The following is an 18767-nucleotide window of genomic DNA, read 5'->3' on the forward strand; positions in this document are numbered from 1 at the left end:
GTCTGTTTTGCCCTATAGATATGAATCTGAGCCCTCAAATATCCTTCTCGAGCAAGGAAAACACGCATGACATCGCTCAGACTGAGAAACGAATTGTGTCCAAATATTACCACGGGTTTGGCTCTTTCAAGTTACTTCTTCCATCACTTTGGACCAATAAATATTTAAAAAGTTAGGTTCTGAGCCCCAGAAAAGCCAACGGAAACATTTAAACATATGGATTTTTTTTTTTATTGCGGTTAAACCCTGCTCAGTACAGATTAGTTTACAGCAGTCTTTTCTCTCTTTGGTTTTTTTTTTTTTTTCCCTATCTTTTTCTTTCTTTCTTTCTTTATTTTAGGAAGCCAGAAGGATAAACATGTTGCTATGGAGTTCTGTTTAAAATAAAATACAATGGAAAGAAAAGCAGCATGAAGTAACCACATGGACTGCAGGATACACCTGATACTAATTACTGTCATGCAGAATGTTCTGGAAGACATTTGACTCGCCTGATGTATACATTCAAATCAAGCAGAGCAGGACTGGAAGGCTCCTTGGGGACCATCTTGTCCAACTCTTTCCTTTTTCCAGATGAGGAAATAGGGGCCCCCCGAGAGAAGGGCCTGGACATCAGCCTCCCAGCTAGGAGGCAACGGAGCTGGGATACAACCCCGCGGCGCTATTGTTGGAAGCACATACTTTCCAGGGTCCTTTACCTTGGCCTTGTCAGTAAGACCTTGAAAAAGGGGAGTTGGGCTTACTGCTTAGGAACCAGGAAGCCCAGAAAAAAAGCTTTCGATGGGAGGCGCAACCTTCCTCATGGGGCCTGACCTTGAAGAGAGAGCGGCCCACTGCAAGCCTGCAGTTTCTCCTTGCAGGGCCTCTCAGGGGCCCCAAGCAAGGCCGGGGGCTCCTCCGCATGCCTGGAGTTTCTCCTTGCAGGGCCTCCTAGGGGCCCCAACCACGGCAGGGGCTCTTGCGCATGCCTGGAGTTTCTCCTTGCAGGGCCTCCCTGGGGCCCCCCAACCAAGACCGGGGGCTCCTCCGCCAGCATCAGCTCACGTCCTTTCGCGGCTGCAGGGCGGACTCCAGGAGGCACCGTCTCTAAGACAGCCCCCAGGGACCCCGAGTGCGTAGCTCCTGTCGCTCTCGGGTGGCCACCTCGGCTCCCACGCATGCCGCCCACGCGCGGAGGGCTTGCGGGAGCCCCCGTGACAATGGGCACCTCTCGCCTCTGCCCCCGGCAGGCTAGCAACCGGGCCTGCCCGCGTCTGATTGGCAGCGCGGGCTTGACGACAGGGGCTCCTGGCCGCTGATTGGTCCGGGCCCGCTTCGGCTGTTTCCTAGCTATTAATACCGAGGCTAATAAACGTCCTCCTGTTGACTGGGATGCTCGGAGCCATGATTTTTTGAGGCTTTCTTGACGTCGGCGGCTGGTGCGGGCCTATCAGCCTCGCGAGCCCTGCTGGGGGCCTCTAGTCTCTGGGGCGCCTCGCTTGCTCCCCAGCTGCAAATGGGGTGTTCTTTTTTGCCCTCACATGATGTGACATGTTAAGGGTGCCCCTCGCGATGCCCCCCAAAGTCCGCTTTCTCTACATCTCCCCAGTAGCGCACCGGTGCATCTATAAACGAGGCTCTCGCCCACGGCTCGGGGTCTCGCGTGACCTGGTGGTCCATTTTCGTCTTCTTGTCACTAGCTGTGGGGTTACAAATAGCCCTGGAGTCTCCCGTCTATGTTCCAGCCCCCTCACAGGATCTCTGGGCATGGGGGGCTCGCTCTGACGCTGCTTTGAACCGCCCCCCCCCCCAAGAAGTGCGGGGGAACAGATCTAACTTGATACCCCCGCGGGGCCCCTCTGCCTTTCCCCTTTGGGACCCATCACTCATTCTCACCCCTCTTCTGTCACCAGGCGCTTCATCCTTGCCCTCCCGGCTGCCACCCACCTGTCACCCTAAGATAGATCCTTAGTCCCTTTCAACAGCATTTTGACCTTTGCGAGAGGACATTTGATTGACGGCCCTGCTCGCTCTGCCACTCAGTGCCCGGCAGAGCTGCCGAAGGCGCCACCTGTGGAGGATTAACTCTCATGTGCCAAGTCCCGGAGCACGAGGCCACACAGCTATGCTCTGCCGCCACATGTGTCGCTGCCCGTTTCCCCGAGGCGGTGCGCGGGGTGGGGGTGTGGGCGGGGGAGCGGTTTTCAAAGCATATGAGTGGGGGGATCATCTCAGGTTGGGGGTACCCCATGGATCGCTATATGGGACACAGTCGTCCTCAAAAAGTACTTTTCCTAGAGGGACACGGCTCATTTCTCGATTCTTTTTACAACCTCCGTTAGGGGGTGCCCCCTTCTTATCGTGGAGGAAACGACCCCGTGGCAGAGAAAGGGACCTTGCGGGGTCTGGGTACACAGGTTGTCAGCGGCAGAGCCGGGAACTCAAACCCTGTTTTTTTCTGACGCAAAGATGCTGTGCCGAGTCTGCCGTGTCGAAGAGAACCAATCAGAAATGGACGGGTGGGCTAAAAGCGGGGTGCCAGCCGCCGACTTACATTTGGATACTGGTTATCTTGGTTGGGGCATTTTATTTTCCAAAGAAAAGCAGAAAGCATCATTTTCTTTCCCTAAGCCGCATCCTCGGATAGAAGTTCCGAAATAGCCAGGTGTGTGGCTCTGCGTCCCCCAGCGCCCCAGCTTTACCCCGGCCCGCCTGGGGGAACCATCCCCGGTGCCTTTCTCCCGGCAAACTGTGCACACCGATCACCCTGCTTGGCGAGCGGGGCTCACGTAGGGAAAAAGCACCAGCGAACACAGGGTGTTGGTCATGGCGGCGAGGGGCACTGCGGCAGAATTTTTTCCTCTTCTTTGCTGCAACCTGGGTGCGGCTAGAGCAATTTGTCATAGAATCTGGGGGGCTCATTTTTCCGGCCAATCACTTTTGGAGAAATGAGCGCATTGCAGCAGAATGCGCTGACGTCAGAGACCACCCCTTCTGCGCCTCCATATAAACCCCACCCAGCCAGCCCCTAGCGCAGACGGCGGAGAACTGGGATGGAGCGCGCCTTGGCCCGCTGGCCGTGGCTGCAGCTCCTCGGGAGAACTGGGGCGCCCACGCGAGAATCTCCCCACCTGGTGAGTGGTTGGCCATCCTTGCCTAAAAGGATGTGCAAAAGGATGACTACACCCCCTTCTGGGTTGGGCTCTGTCCTCCTGGACATGCTGAAAGGCGGACGCCAGACGCCGAGGACCTTCTCCTGAAGGCGGCCACCTCGCCTGGTCCCCGAGGGTCGGCACTGAAATTCTGTCAGGAAGAAAAATTTCGAGGCACATTTTCCTGGGTGGGAAATCAGGGCCCCTTACTTGTCCAGTCGTCGCGGTAGGCTGGGTGGTAGGGGCTTAAATTAAGATGAGTAGGAGGAATCGGATCCAAACCCTCTCGGAATCCAGGGTACCGCAGTCGCTGGGGTCCAAAACCCAGATTTTCTGTGTTTGAAGCCACCGTTAGAATCACGAATGGTGGGAGATATGGCGCCGGATGCACTCTGCATGCCCCACGAATTAGGGGGGGAAAGCACCCGAAAAAAAGAGTCTCCCGGACATACTTCCCTCTGGTTTTTTGGCCGGATTCTTGGTGGCCCGTAGGCGTGAGGAGCTGAGGCTCCCGTCCGCGAGGGATCCCTGAGCCGAGTCCACACAGGTTCAGTGCAGAGGAGAGTCCGGCCACATTCCAGAGTGAAATTGCTAACTGATGTCATTCGGCGTCACCCTGATCTACCACTTTAATATTGGGGAGATATGGCGCCCGAGTGCGGATCTGCCCGAAACCCCCTAGGATCAGTTTCACAGAGAAGGACGGCTGTTAGGGTCAAGTAATTGGGGGCGCAGGCAAAACAGAAGTAAGGGGTGGGTTGGGGTGGACAGAAGGCCGTGTCTTTGCGTCTGGGAGAGACGAATCCAGAGGGAAGAGAGAAATACAGAAAAGGGGGGCGTGCGGGGGGCATCTGGGCGCTGGGAGCTGGAACTTGGGGGTCGAGGGTCTTTTCAGCGTTGCGTGATGGTCGCTGGAAGCTTCTGACGTGTTGCAGCTTTTTGACGTTTCATAAAGTTGCGTTTTGCTGTTTCCTTTGTCCCTGTCAAGCCCCCCCACGCCGCCCCCTCCCCACTCTGGGCCGGCAGGCTTGGGGAGGGGGGGTGCGCGCGCGCGAGCGGGTTGCTACGTGGCAGGTTTCTAGAAGGTTTTCTCGCTGGCCGCCAGAGGGCGCTGGTGGCACTGCGGAATTTTGGGGGGCGGGGTGGGGAGGGGAGGTGGCCTTTGTTCTCCTGCTGGAGGGGGTCGTGCGCGGGATTTACTGGAGAATTCTGGATTCATTTACCTAAGGGGGAAATGTTTTAAGATGCCAGGGTTCACGGGGAAGAGAGGCTGCAGGATTCGCGCTGAGCAGAGATGCCGTGATCCGCGTTGGTTGCGCGACTTAGGGTGTCGTGGAAGAGCGTGGACGCAGATCAGTTTATTTCAATGGATGATGGTTTAGGGGGTCTTAGGAAGACGTGGCTCATTTGAGTAGGCTGAAGAGGGCTGGTAAAATGGTTAATTAGGCGCTATCGTGAGGGGTCTTGGCGAAGAATGGAGGCGAGATTTGGGGGGGGGGTCGTTGGTTGTCTGGATGATATTAGACGATTTTGGCCGTCTTTATATTTTCTAAGGTTGTCATATTTTGTATCATGTGTCCTGAGACCACAAAAGTGAGTGAAAACGGTGTATTGAGAACTGGCCCTTTATAATTTTAATTAATTTATCTTTAATTGGATTTACCGAAGGTCGGGACCAAGATCTCTCTGTTTTTGCTTATTAAAAGTGGAATCGTGTTCTGGAAAGATCCTTCTGGCGAGTGTCTCTCTGGTGTAGGTTGACCCCCCCCCCCCACAGTTAGGGGGGCGCAGAAGGCCCCCTGGGCTTGTGAGGTAGTGCTGCCCGAAGTCCACAGGTGGATTCTGGCTAGTGATGGCGGGCGTGGCGTTTAGGGGACATGGTGGCCCTGCGTGATGGGCTGGGGTGGGCTGTGCCTCCCCCTCCCGGCCAGAGACCTGTTGGGCAGCCCCCCGCCCATCCTACGCCAGCTGTGTCCCTGGCAGCTGCGGGCCAGGCGCGGGCGGGGGCGCGGGAGGCTCCGGCGAGGCGCGCGCCGCAGGTGGCTGTGCTCTTGGGCTCTGGATGCTGGCCGGACGCCCCCTAGCGGTCTGTGCCTGCAAATGGCTCTCGGCCCGCTAAACGGGCCTTCAGGTTGCGCATGCGCACACAGCTAACACTTGTGCCCTGTCAGTCAAGTCTTCCTTACCCCCTCCCACTTCTCTCCCTCCTCCCCCTTCCGCTTCTCTCCCTCCTCCCCCTCCCGTTTCTCCTCTTCCCCCTCCCCTCCCGTTTTCCTCATTCCTACTTTCCCCTCCCCTTCCTCTCTCCCGTTCCCTCCCCCTCCTCCCTCCTGCCTCCTCTCTCCATACCCTTCCCTCTTCCCTCTCAACCCCTCCCACCTCCCTCCTCTCTCCTACTCCCCCCTCCCTCTCCCTCTGACTGTCCCCTCCCTCTCTCTGCTGTTCCTGTGCTGGCCGTTAGAGGTCATTAAGATGGTTTCTAATCTGGCCCCCTCCGGTGCCATAGGGCCTCTCTTCAGGGATGACATCATCCGTTCGCCTTGTCTTCAAGGACCACCTCTCCATGCCAAGCTGTTGCCAAGCTGCTTGCGGCTCGTCTCCACCTCATGGTACCTAACCCCTCCTGTGGCTGTTTATACCCAACATGGTGGGCACAATTCCCCATCCCTGCCACCCTCCTTGCACCGCCCCCAGACCCATTAGCAATTAAAAGACAATGTTAAATTTTAACTAATTAGTTTTAGTTGTGATTAATTCATTTAAATTTTAATTAATATGTAGACTTGGGCTTTTAAGTGGCTCCTCTAACCTTTGATCAATTGCAGAGGACACTAGGAGCACCGATTCCTGGATCCCCCCAGCATACAAAGCAGCCGCTGGCAGAGACCCCCAGGACCAGGACGACGAGGGATGAAGAGGACCAGGACTGACAAGCCAGCTGTCCCTCTTGGCTAAAGGCTTGAACCAGTGCCCTAGTGAGGGGGCACTGGCTGCTAACCCCTGATCTTTGCTACGCTTGTGCTTGGTCTCTGTGAATACTTTCCCATAAGTCTCTGCTGTGTTAATGTGCCGGCGACCTGGAGCGCTTCCCTCAGGGTGGCGTCAGTCTTTCTCCACTGACCCTGCTGTTGCCCTTATGATGTCCTGAACGGAAAGATCCCTTTGGGAACTCCTCAGGAGGGGGACCTAGGCCAGAGGCTCCTCTAGCATCTCACTGGCGATTCCAAGGCCCAGGGTGGGCTTGTGGAATGAGCATGAGCCCTCATGTCATGCTACTGAACTGCCAAAGGCATGCTCCCCTCTTTCGAGATCCCCCGTCCTTTCTGGGCAATGGGGATGAGAAGTGCAACCTCCTAGGGTTGTTGTGAGTATTAAATGAGAGAAGGCAGCCTTGGGCAGGGCTGGGCATAGAGGATGCGGTCAGCAAATGTTTGTTGAAAAAATTTGGCAGGTCAATCCATTCCTACCTCTCTCACTTGTCGTACTTGTTCTCCCACAGCACTCCGGACAGCCCCTGTCCCCCAGGCTCTCCTTGCATCAGGTAGGGGCTCCACCAGAGGGTCCTGGGCTGACCTGAAGGAATACGAATTATGCATGCGGTCATTTCCAGAGCACTTTCTATGTAGATGAATGTTCTTTCTATGTCATAGGAGTATGTGTATGAGGCGGCCTCATTTACAGATGAGAATGAATTTGTCATTGATTTGAGTAATTTTCAAAAGGTGGGTGGGGAAGAGGACCCATGAAAGCTGAGTGCCCCTCCCACGGGATAGGGGTCACCCACGTTGGCAGTGAGGATGGACGCCGAGGCTGGAGGGATGTAAGTATTTTGTCACACTGCTGGCAAGAGAAGAGGTCATAGTTGGATCCTGGGTGCCATTGTAGCCGCCCTGTACCCCCTAGCCCAGAGTTATATTAAAAGCCCTTTGACGTCCAGTCAGACATTTGACAAAGGGACAGTCTCTTTGAAATCCCAGCTGCCCAGGGTGGTCTTGGGGTCTGGGTGGCCCCAGAGCTGGTACCCTGTGCTGGCTCCACCTCCCAGTAACAGTGTGACCTTAAACAAGTCGCTTAACTTCTCCGAGTCTCAGTTCCTTTCATGGTCTAAATGGGGATTAAAAAAAAAAAAAAAAAAAAACCTCCGCGTTTATCTACCCCACAGGGCGCTTTTGAAGACCAAATGATGTAACTGCTATGAAAGTGCTTTGTAAATTGCTGTGGAAATTGCGAGATACTTATCCCCCGGAGGCTGTCCTCCGTCCTTCACATGCCCAGCCCTCTTCTCCCGCAGTAGTAACAGCCAGCACCCAGTAGGTGCTGTGTGTGTTTGCACTCCATAAGTAAATTCCAGAAGAAATAAAAACGGAATTAATTCAACAAACATTTTCTGGAACCCTGACAATATGCCCAGCACACCAGGCCTGGGATGTGATACAAAGATGATGAAAACAGTCTCTTGGAAGCTAATTGGGGTCCTCATTTGACCAGCACTTTCTTTCGTCCCCTTTTAAGCCAACCAGTTTTGTCCGGACAAGACAAAAACAACTCAGGCCGCCTTGCAGAAGCCCAGCTTGGTGTGGACAATAGCTCCCAGGCATCTGAAAGGGCCTGATTGGATTATGTGGCAAATGAAGGTGGAAGGATGACTTGGAAGGTGACAAATGAAGTGGGCGGAGATCTGCTTTGAGTTAATCCAGGCTATTAGGAGGCCACCTTTTGTCTTCCAGAGGCTGGCAGGAGCTTTTACCACTGGTTTTTACATCCTTAATGTAAGGACGCATAATTTATGGTCAGTGAAAGTCCAGGCCCCGGTGAGATTGGAGTGGGCTGTAAAATTGAGCGTCCCGCTACCAGTGAGTAATTACGGTGCCCGTTTCTGTCTCCTGTGTAGTATGCAGAGCCCTTTCTGGCAACCGACAATTCATTTGAACCTCACAACTCCCTGTCCCGGCCCGGGGCTGGCCTGCACCTTCTAGGGGAACAGAGCCATCAAGCGGCCTTTCAGATTGGGGTCCCACCGTACATGTGTACCCCCATCGCCTCTCACCTTGTAAAGGAAGGGGTGCCCTCTGCTCTGGTCCCTCCTATCTCAGCCCTGGACCTCCCACCATCGGTTATCCTCTGAATTCCTAACTTTGCTCTCTCCACAGCCTCCCAGGTCCCTTCTGTCCTCCTTTCTAGCCACTACCGTTTCTCTCTTTCCTTTCGCAGCCAAGCTTCTCGAAAGGCCTGTCTTCACTTGCTGTCTTCCTTCCTCACCTCCAATTTCCTCTTCAACCCACTGCCTCCTGACTTGCTCTACTCCATCGAGCGGCTCTCACTAAGGTAATAACTTTTCTGGAGCTTCACCTTGGCCACGTGTCTGGCTCTTGGACACAGGGACTCATTCTTTCTCTTACATAGCTTTTCGGCTCCGGTTCACTTCTGTTGACACACTCCCTGTAGACCTCACGGGGACACCTGCTCCTGGCTTCCCTCATTTCTTAGTTTTCCCAGAAACTTGCATATCCGGATCTCCTAATGTCTGGAAGCTGCCTCTTGCCATCTCGCCCTGGGTTCGAGCCTTGGCTAGCCCACTTAGTGCTGGGGCCTTGAAGTAGGTCAGTTTTCCCAAGCCACCTTTTTCTCAGTTGTAAAATAGGGTTAATCGTCTTTACCTGGCAGGTGAGGTGGGCTATCTTGCAGGTAAGAACCAGAGACGATTTGAAAGACTTAAAATAAAGTCAATCAGGTATTCAGGAGAAAATATAATTGGAGTCCCCATTAGATTTCCTTACAGGTTGAAACCGTTCCCATGGGGAGGACCAAAGCGAGAAGAAAGAGGTGGAGAGGGGCGGGGCGGGGGGGGGGGGAGTGGGAGAGAAAGAAGAAAAGAATTTACAGAAAAACCCACTAAAGACAAAAAAGTAGGGGGGAGAGGTTTAGAGAATATTAAAATCTACCAAAAAAGACATCCAGAGAAAGGTTTTCAGTTTCGGCTGAAAGAAAGTAAACAGGAAAAAGGTTTTAAATTGATTATCCCAGTGACAAATCCCAGGAAGCTTTCAAATCAAATTGCCCCATTTTGGGTTTTTAACTCCTTCTATCAAGTTTAACCTCTTTACCTCCTGCATCCTGGTTAGACCCCCCTGCCCCCCCTTTGCTGGTGATTAAATCCCCAAGGTGCACAGGAGTCTTTCAATGAATGAATGGCTGACAGAAAGAGCCCACCCCTCCCCCCAGCTGTGTTTTTCAGTTTTATTCCACTTTCCGCCCTTTTCCCTTAATGAACACAGGGCTAATCTTAGGCCCTGTCAAGGAGGAGGCTGCAGACGTTAATGAGGTAGCCGCTGGATTCCAATATTCGTCTCATAAGGAGCCTTCTTTGTCTGCAAAGGAAAAACACACTGATTATCATAATGAGGTGAACTGGCGTCCACAGGGCAGGGCCACTCGCTTCTTCGCCCACACTTCTAATTTTGGGGCTGGAGCTGAGGTTTCATTTGCTCCCCCTTTAAGTCTTTGCCTCCATCCCTGCGAGCAGTCCATTGAGCGGGGTTGAAAGTTGAAGGCAGCTTTGGGAAGCGGGCTGCAGATAGGGCTGCTTTGTGGAAAGTTTCTTTGTTCGACCCTATACCCAGGGCAAGGGCGAGTCACACCTCTTGGGTTCCTTCTCCGAGGGCTGAGGACTGAGAGCACACATTTCCCCGTCCGGCACGCACCTGACTTGTTCCAGGACCACTGAACATTCACACTTACTCAAGATTACCAAAGGTAGAATGGTGCCATGTCATAGGGGTAGAACCGGTGGAATTATCACAAAGTCAACACCCATGGGATGCTCCACTTAGGTCAAGAAATGGATGGATGTTGGTGCCCCAGAGGGCCACCCCCTGGAAGGGTGTGCTTTAGGGTCCATGTTTGGCTCCCGAATGCTGTTAGAGAGGTTCAGAGTCCAGCAGTGTGTTAGGATCACTCAGCGAACCAAGTGCCAGAGGGAACATTACAGCTCAGATCGGGCATCAGAACCTGTAGACGCTCCTTTCACGCCCCAACGTCGCCCTCTCCCATGTGTCCTGCAGCCCGCCTGAATCCCCCTTCTGTCCTGACCCTTGAGCTCCCCAGAGCCCATTCTTGTCTCTAGAGCAGGTGTGCCTCAAGTCTGCCCTTATGTGTCCCGAATTGTGGACATTTCTCACCCCAAGGCAGATCAATCAAGATCAGATCACTCCAATTAAACTTTAATTCCAGCTTTAGCCAGACTTTCAGCCAAGTGGAAGAAAACTAAGGGATAAGCGAGGTGGTTGGAGCCAGAAAATTTTATTAGTAGAAAACTTCCTCCCTTAACTTATCTCTTGGCTAAAGGTTCCCTGGCATCATGGGTCAGAATTAGACATGTTTTCCAAGTTAGCAAAACCAACTCTTGTCCAACATCCCAAAAAAATCTCGAAGGATGTCTAGGTGGCTGGGTGGGGTGATTCCACCCCTTTGGGTGGAGGTGACCCAGAGGTCGCCCGGATTAGGAACCAGGATGAGGTTGAGCACCTCTGAAAATGGTGATCCCACAGAAACCTACCCCACTACCCCACGCAGTCATTGAAGAGTGAAAGAAGAGCAGTTCTGGGGGTTGCTAAGTGAGGACTTTTAAATAGGAACAAAATCACAGGACCCTTCCCACCCTCAAACACCACTGATAATTAAAAGATGAGCCCCAAAGCCATTAATATGCCAGCATTTGAGAACCTGGGGAGGGGGTGGAAGGCATGAGTCGGCCAGGATCTTCAGGGTGTGCTTACTCCCAGGACCCTAACAGCGCCTGCCACATGGTGAAACTCCCAGCCGGACTCCTGCTTGGGTTTCTGGAAAGCAGGCAGTCGTCTTAAACTTTCCTGAGGCCACCAGCAGAGAATCTGAGCTGATTGCCTCCTCGAGTGGGGGGGTTGCCCCTTTTAACTTGCCTTCTTGGTTCTGTGGCACCCCTTTCATGCCTGGGATGGACGCGGCTCTCAGCTGCCTGTGGACTCAGGACCCCTGCACCACATCTCCAGCCCACTGTAGGCTTCCCGTGTTGGTCACCTGACCCCTGGAGCCCACTGGTCTCAAGATCCGTCATTAAGTCAGTCCTGGAGGCTCAGGAGATGTGGGAGGAGGCAGCTTAAGCAGATGGGAAACCAGAGGAGTGAGGCCAGGAGATGCCCCCAATTCTGAGTTTCTGTTTTTCTGCTTTTCCTGCCTCCGTTTCTGTTCTCCATCTCCCCTTCGTCTCCCCTGCTTCTCCATCATGTCCTAACCCCATCCTCTGGGGGTACCCTAGGCCAGCCCACACCTCCTTGGGGTGTCCCAGTACCAGCTTGGCAAAAAAGTGGGGCTCAGTAAGAGTATGTGGGATGTCTGTTTGGACAGGTGAGTCAATGAAGGAACTCGGCCACCACACCTGAGCTGCTAGACGGGAGGCATCGGGGTGCAAGGAGTTTGAGGTCAAAAGGGTGGAGGGGCCGTTTGCTTTGACTGCGGAATGGGTGTCGCCCCATCCTCAGCCCCGTTTGAGTGGGGTCTTGCTGGTCTCACGCCTTCATTCACTCATGCGTTCATCCCGTCATTCAACAGTTGATCCTTACTCAGCAAGCCCACAGCCCGGCACGGGCTGGGCACCCGCCACGCTAGCGCGTCCCTTGATGGCCTCTGCCACCCCTGGGAGGGCAGGCCGGGGGGTTGCTTCTGCCACAGGCGGCCTCACGGCTGTCCCAGGCGCTGGAGCGGTGGATTCCCCGCTCTGTAGTAGGCATGCAGGACGGTGCGAGGGGCGGGCCTGGCTGGACTTCCTTTGGAACCTTTAATTCAAACCCCAGAGGAACCTCAGACTGCCTGTGCTTGCCGCTGGTCCGAGCCAGCCCCGCCTGCTCTCTCTGCCTCCCGCACTCCATCCTGTCGCTGAGTGCTGATGACTGTCCTGGACCCCTGGCCCTGAACTCAGGACCAAGGTGGGAATATAGGACAGTGTGGTGTGTGTCCTTTCGGGCTCTGGCCACAAAGGTCTCCCTCTTGAGTTGAGGTGTGTGATTTGGACCCCTCCCTCCAAGATGCCTTCCTTCACTGGGGCTAAAACCAGCTCCTTTGCCCCCCAGTCATTGGCTGGGGCCTGTCTCATGCAAAGGACAGATGGCTAGGACCCTCGGGGGAGCTCTGCAGGCTCCGCTTCTGCCGGCTGCCCACCTGCTCTGTTCTGCTCTGCCTGGCGGCCCCTCCCCTGGCTCTCCACCGGTCAGGTGGACTGCCCACCTGAGGCTGCTTGCCATAGTCTGTTGCTCAGCCTGGCCCACTTCCCCCTCCTCTGTGCCGAGTCACCTGGCTCATGCCCTGGGCTCCGCTGTCTCGCCCTCTGCCTAACGGGTTGCTTTTCCTTGCTGAGCCCACGTCTGTGGTTACCTGGCCTGCCTGCTGCCTTGCCACCTCCTGCCTGCTGGCCTTTTGCCCTGCTATGGGTCCAAATGCCCCTCCCCTTCAGTGCTGCCCGGGGTTCCAGTGGGTCCCCAGTGTCCATGGGACAAGCTCTTGCTGTCAGGCCACCTCCCCCAGCCATCCTCAAATGCTTCCAGCCGTGGGACTGACTTCCTAGGGTCTAAGTGACCGTGGGATGCAGCGAGACCTGTCCTGTCCCCTCCCTCCGTCCAGATCCCTTGTCGTCATGTCCTAACAGGAGTCACCCATGGCCTGCCCGTATTGCCGCCCTGTCCCTGTGAGTCCTGGGCTGTGCCCTGCCCCAGGGCTCATGGGGGCTGCCACCTGGGCCTGTTGCATCCCTTGCCCATGGCCCGTCCCCACGAGCCACCTCCCTCCACTGACAACCACACCACAGGTGAGATTGGGCTCTGTGCTTTTTCTTGGGGTGTTGGTGGTTTTTCTGGGGTGCTTGTCTTTCGATCTTTCTAACTTTCTGTCCCTCCCCAAGGTCGGCCCCGTCCTTGGGACATGGGCTGCAACTTGGTCGGGTTGGCTGAAGAACTGGACAGAAGGGATGGAAGAACCCCCGGAGGACCCCCACCCTGGACCACGTCCTTCCTGATGGCCGCCTGGCGCCTCACGCCCACCCTGTGCCCGTCGCCACCTCCTGGTTTGGGGTGAGTTTCTTGCGTTCTTGGGACACCACGATTCTGTTAGGTTGAGCTTGTGTCTCTGTTCAAGAATGTGCACATTTAACCTGGGGAGGGGCTGCTCCAAGGGTGACTTCTTCTATACCACCGGGGGGTCTGGGGGTCTGGAAGCTGCCTGGAGCCCAGACCCTTGCCTCGCCAAGCCAGCGAGTGTGGGGGCCACCTGGGGCGACGGCATACTGCAGCCCGGCATGGTAAGTAAGGCGCCTCCTTGAGAACTGACCTATAACTTAGTAGGTCGTCAACAAAGCTTTGCTGAGCATGTTAATAAAGTGAACTGGGGTGCATTGCCCTGCCCTAGCTAGAAAAACATTTCTCCCAAAGCCATGGCGATGCCAGTCCCCGAGAACGTGCTGGTTGCTCCCACCTGGGGGTTTCACGATGTCCTTTAATCAAATAGTGGTTTCTGAGTGGGTTCTTCTCTCGGCCTCTTTCCTCACCCCTGAAATGGCAGTGAGATGGCAATGTTTTTGTTTGTTTAAATGAAATCACTAATGGTAGAGAAGAAGAAAGCCAAGGGTTACAGCCACACGCTTCACCCCAGGACTCGTCGTTTGTCTGTCTGCGGTTCATTTAGTGAAGATGCATCCATGGGGCCGTGGGGACTCGGGGTTGGCTCTTCTGGGGTGCCTAAGACCAGCTTTGCCTTAAGGACCAGAGGGTCTAGTTGGGTGCCCTGGGAGGTCCCACACAGTGATGTGGCCTGTGCGGCAGCTACGCAAGGTGGAAGGAGAGGAGGCTCAGCTGAGGTACCTTCCTTTCTGGGGTCCCAGTGGCTGAGCCCGTGGCAGGGTCCAGCCCTAGTTTCTTGGAGGGGCAGAGGGGTGTCCACAACTGGGTGGGGCTGTGCTAGTGTGTGGCTGGCTCTGTGTCTGACGTGCCTCACATCTGATGCTCCTGGAGTAGCGACTAGGGTGAGTGAATGAGTGCAGGTAGGCTGCCAGGCTGGTCCAGGGGAGAGAGAAATCCCTGGAGGCTGGGGACGAAGCTGATTCAATTCCCCGGACATGTGTGGAGCCTCGAGTGGGCCCCAGCACTTCCCTTGGTCCAGTGCCACGTCCCCCCCTCGACACTCACACGTGGGGTCTCTGAGACAGGAGGTGATGCACGAGCTCTGTGCCAGAGCTGGGCCCCTGCCCCCGGGTGCTCAGCCTTTCGCAGCCTGCTGCCCGGGGGGCAGAGCGGCTGGACCCCTGCCCTCCCCGGGGGGTCTTGGGTTTCCAGTACAGCTTCCATGATGCTCTTTCATCAAACGGAGGTTTCTGACACAGCTCTTGCACGGCCCTGCCCTTCTCCCCTGAAATGGAAATGCGGTGGGGATCTGATTTTTAAACAAAACCCGTGAGTGCAGGCAGAGAGGGGCCGCGATATCCAGACCCGGGGCTTCGCCTCTGTCTGCTGGTTTCGCTCTCTGGAGAGCTGGTCGAGGTGGGGAGTGTGTGCCCAGGGCTCAGCCTAGGAATGGGCACCGGGAACGCTCTGCCCTGTGATATTTACTTCGTAGCTGGCATTTGCTGAGCCCCCTGCAAACACAGTGACGCGGGAAGAAGCCTGGGAGGGGAGCTTTACACAAGGCAGGATGCGGGACGCCTGGGGGGGTGTCGTATCTGGAGCTTACCAGAAAGATCTGTGCAGCTAGTCTGCACAGCTTCTAGACACTTCGTCAGGGGCAGCTCAGGACACGCTCAAGGTGGGCTGAGCCGAGGAGCAGAGTCAAGGTGAAGGCGAGACCCCAGCCCGTCCCAGACAGCTGACCCCCACGCCTCCCCCTCCTCAGTGGATGGGCCGGGCCGAGTTCTATTTCAGAGACACTTGTGAATGTTCAGTCTCAGGCAAACAACGTATTTCGGGTTTTGTGTGTTACTGAGCAGAAAATAGATAGAAATAGATCAAGTTCTCAATTAAAGAAGTCGAAACGTAACATCATAAATCAGCCTCGCAGTTGATCATCCCAGGAATTACAGAAAGGCCGTCCTCAAGTGATGAAAGAAATGATTGTTTTCAGGAAAATTCTTTTTGGATGGATTGGCCCATCCCTGAGCAGGAAGGGGTGGAAATGAGACCCCGATGGGCAAGACAGGCAGGAGGCCTACATTGAGCTAGGCTGTTCCCTGGGGCCCGCCTCCAGCTGGGCGCTTCTGGGTCGGCACGGATGTCGGGGAAGAGGTGGTGGTCTTGTCTGAAAGCTGGCCGCCTGTCCCACCTGCCTCCACCTGGGTGGGTGGGGAAGGGAGCCGCCAGCACAGCTTCGCCTCTGCGCTCATGGGAAGGAAAACCCGGCCCCTTCGCTCCCCCTGCATTTTCCCACCTGCAGGTGGCTTGTGGGGCTGATGGCAGCTTTTAGGGCCCTGACCCTGTGTCTCCTGAGTTGTTATTCAAACCCCAAATGTATTTGTAAGCACATTTCTCCAAATAATGTCAAAACCTGGCAAGACTTGAGGGCAACACGATGCACGTGTTTCTTGTTCATTCATTTACACGAAGTAACTTAAATGTGTTTTTTATGAGCAATCTGACTTCCAGAAAGAAAAAAAAGGGCCCATCTTTAATGAGCTTGCTAATGAATTTTCCCTTCAAAAGAGAAAGGCGGCTTTACACAGAAGGTGATGCAGAGGGAGGCGGATTGTGGTCCCAAAGGGTTAAAGGACAGTGGACAGTGTAGAAACTGGCATTGTCAGCTGAATTGGGAAAGTCTGGGGCACTGGGAGCATCTTCTTTTTAGAAGACTAGAATTTAACAAGTGAGTGAGTCCCAAGAACGAGGTCCCCCTCCCCGCTGCTGCTTGTCACCCTGTCCCCTCTCCTAAAGAAGGAACAAGGAAGTATATCCTGGTCTCCCATACCCAGTTTGAGCCGATGGAAGATTCTGGAAGAGAGTTGTATCTTTTCAAATGAAGCCATCTCAAGTGTGGGGTTCCTGTCTTGAAAGAGAGAGACGAGACTAGGTGGGGAAGGCTCTCACTACAGTGTCCGGTGCCAACAGGCAACCTCGAGGCCTGGCAGCCAGGTGCTTTGGGGCACCTTGAGGGAAGGGATGTCACAGAGGCAGCCTCGCCCCCTTGGCGTGGAATGAGTCCGTGTTTCAGAGCCAGGGAAGGTGCGAATGGAGGGAGCCCTTGAGACTCTGTTGGGAGGAGGCCTGCCCCCAGCAGTGTCCCCTCCTGGGCACCCTGCAGGCCTGGCAGCAGAACAGAAGTGCCAGGGAGAGGGGTCCCGAGTTCAGTCGGATCCAGAAGAGGTGTAGGGACGCCTTATCTGTGCCAAGGTGAGCTGCCCGGTGCCCGAGAGGCCCAAGTTTGAGGTGCCCATGCATCCTGGAATTTCTAGTGCCTTCTCGGTTTTAGACACTTGGTCCCGTATCATAATCTTCACTGTGGAAAGCCGATCCCCCTAGCCACGCTTTTGGGAACTGACTGTGGTGAGAAACTCTCGGGACATATCTATATTTGCCTTCTCAGCTCCCTTCGCAACAAAGTCCTTGGTGATCGTGGAGCCCAGTGGGCAGAGCAGGTGCTGGGGAGCTGAGTCCCTGGGAGGCCCCACCTTGGGGGGATGTGTGTGAGAGAGGAATTCATTAAGGGAGAGGAGGATGGTGGAGCGGGTAGTCGTGACTCTCCTAATTGCTCTCCAATTTCTTTGGGCTTAAAAAAAAATCCAGATGGAGAGTTCTTAAGTCCCCCACCCCGGGAGTCGGGAAAAGGAAGGCTGCCCCCCACCTTTTGCCTGGCTTCTCGGCACAGTGAATAGGGTCTTTGGCAGGGGCTTAAGGAGGAGACTCTTAGCCTGGGAGCTCCCAGGGCCGTTTCAGATGGAAACAAAGACGCAGGCAGAAAGGAATGTGGGGGGCCCCCATGGAGTCCAGCCACCTGGGGATAATTGGGAGGGCTGAGTGCAGATGAGTTTTCCCAGGTTCTGTGAATACATTCTTTCAATAGAAGGTGCCTTTTCTTCAGATGAAAAGACGAAAACCTCAATTACCTTCCTCTGAAGCGGAGTGTGTGTGTGTGTTCCCTCCGGGGCTGACGCGGGCCCCTTGCCCTTGTGTGCGTGTCGGGAGCGCCGAGGCCCAGACAAGAGGCTGCACAATGGCGCTTAACCAGCCACCCCGTCAGCGTGACCCTGGACCTGCTCGTGCTCCTCCGTTCTGGGGCTTTCTTTCTGCCAGTTTCTCAGGAGGAAGCGTCAGAGTGGCTGTGCCTGTAAACAAGGGTTTGATCAAACTGGGCCTGATGCCCGAGGGACGGCCAAAGAGACAGAATGGGGCCAAGGACACAGAATGGGAAGTTGGGGAAGGAGGACAGTTAGAGGGCCAAGGACTGACCGCACGTCTGTGCTGGCCGTCCAGGGCCGCAGCTGTGTGGCTGCTTCTGCCTTTCCGGCCCTTTCTCTGGGCCATCCTGTGGGTGGAGACAGAGTCGTTCCTACCAGGTTAAGAAATGGGGGCTGGGGGCTCGGAGATCCCCGGGGCTGGTGGTTTTGGTTAGAGAGGCTGAGCGGGGCGGTCAGCACAGCCTACAGCGTCAGGGGCAGCCCTGAGCGACCCCACTGCTCCAGACTGCCTGGAGGGCTCCTGCCCCTCTGGAGGAACCACGGCCAAAGTCCCTGCCATGAGAGGAAAGAGTCCCAGTTCTCCGTCTTGGCCAAAAATCTGTGTTACTGCTGGCTTCTGGGCCTCAGTTTCCCCATCTGTAAAACGGGGCAGTAGCCTGTCAGTTCTGCGTATTCTGTGAGGCAGGAGAAGCACAGGATGTCAGTGCTGGGAAGGCAAGGATCCTGTTTCATCAGAGGAGGGGACGGAGGTCCCTAGGTGTCCAGCTTGGGCCCCTATTAGCCTCCTGGTGGGGGGCAGGGCACACTGTCCACTCCTTGGGCTTGTCAGTCGGAAGAGCGAGTTCTCAACGAGTGCTCTGGGCCTCGAGTCAGGCAGCAGCCTTCTGGAGACCTGGCTCCAGCCCACGTTCAGCCCCAACGGTGGGTGTGACCTTGGCCCCTGTCTCCAGCCCTCAGGGCCTCAGTTTCCCCATCTGTGAAATGGGCAGTGCAGGATCAGGGTCATCTGAGGGCCTGTGGAGCTCTGGTTCCTTCTGGCTGCCTCAGTGGTCATCTGTGCTTAGTTGGTTGGTTTGTTCGCTAGGTTTTTAGAGTGGGTGGGGGGTCCCGGAGATCACTGGTCCACTGCCTTCTAACCCCCTCTCCTTCAGAGATGAGGAAACCAGAGACCTAAGAGAGCTGGCACCCCACCCCGAGGCAGCAGGTCCTGGCTGTGAAGCCCACTGCCTGTGGCCGGCTCCTGCTTGACCGGCACGGGCGCTGGGCTCGAAGTCATTAGCCAGTCCCCATGGCTAGCTTTTTCTGAACACAGATCCTACAGGCGCTCATGCCCCGAGTGAGCGCCAAGGGGCTGCTGCGTGCGGTGGGGCAAGGATCGTGTTTTATGGGGTATTCTTTTAATGAGGCGGGCCGCCGGCCAGGCCTGGAAAACCTTTCTGGGCTGTGGAGCGTTCACT

General features: G+C 55.3%; 1 protein-coding gene across 6 annotated transcripts in view; it reads left to right on the plus strand.

Moving 5' to 3' along the window:
- Nucleotides 1-1364: 1364 nt before the first annotated feature.
- LOC103560445 (uncharacterized) overlaps nt 1365-18767 on the plus strand; it is a 36675-nt gene continuing 19272 nt past the window's right edge. For 2 of the 6 annotated variants that reach the window (XR_547200.2, XR_011532882.1), the window contains exons 1-5: nt 1365-3113; nt 5638-5740; nt 5957-6672; nt 8343-8456; nt 13060-13228. Coding sequence is in view for 2 of the 6 variants with exons in the window: in XM_008534544.2 (XP_008532766.1) it covers nt 12918-12966; nt 13060-13228 (218 nt within the window). In the remaining 4 variants the exon portion in view is untranslated. Of the gene's footprint in view, nt 3114-5637; nt 5779-5956; nt 12967-13059; nt 13229-18767 lie in introns of those variants that run through there. The other 4 variants (XR_011532883.1, XR_011532884.1, XM_008534544.2 and 1 more) reach the window with 3 other exon arrangements.

The sequence above is a fragment of the Equus przewalskii genome, chromosome 25, assembly GCF_037783145.1.
Source record: "Equus przewalskii isolate Varuska chromosome 25, EquPr2, whole genome shotgun sequence".
Classification (NCBI taxonomy): Eukaryota; Metazoa; Chordata; class Mammalia; order Perissodactyla; family Equidae; genus Equus; species Equus przewalskii.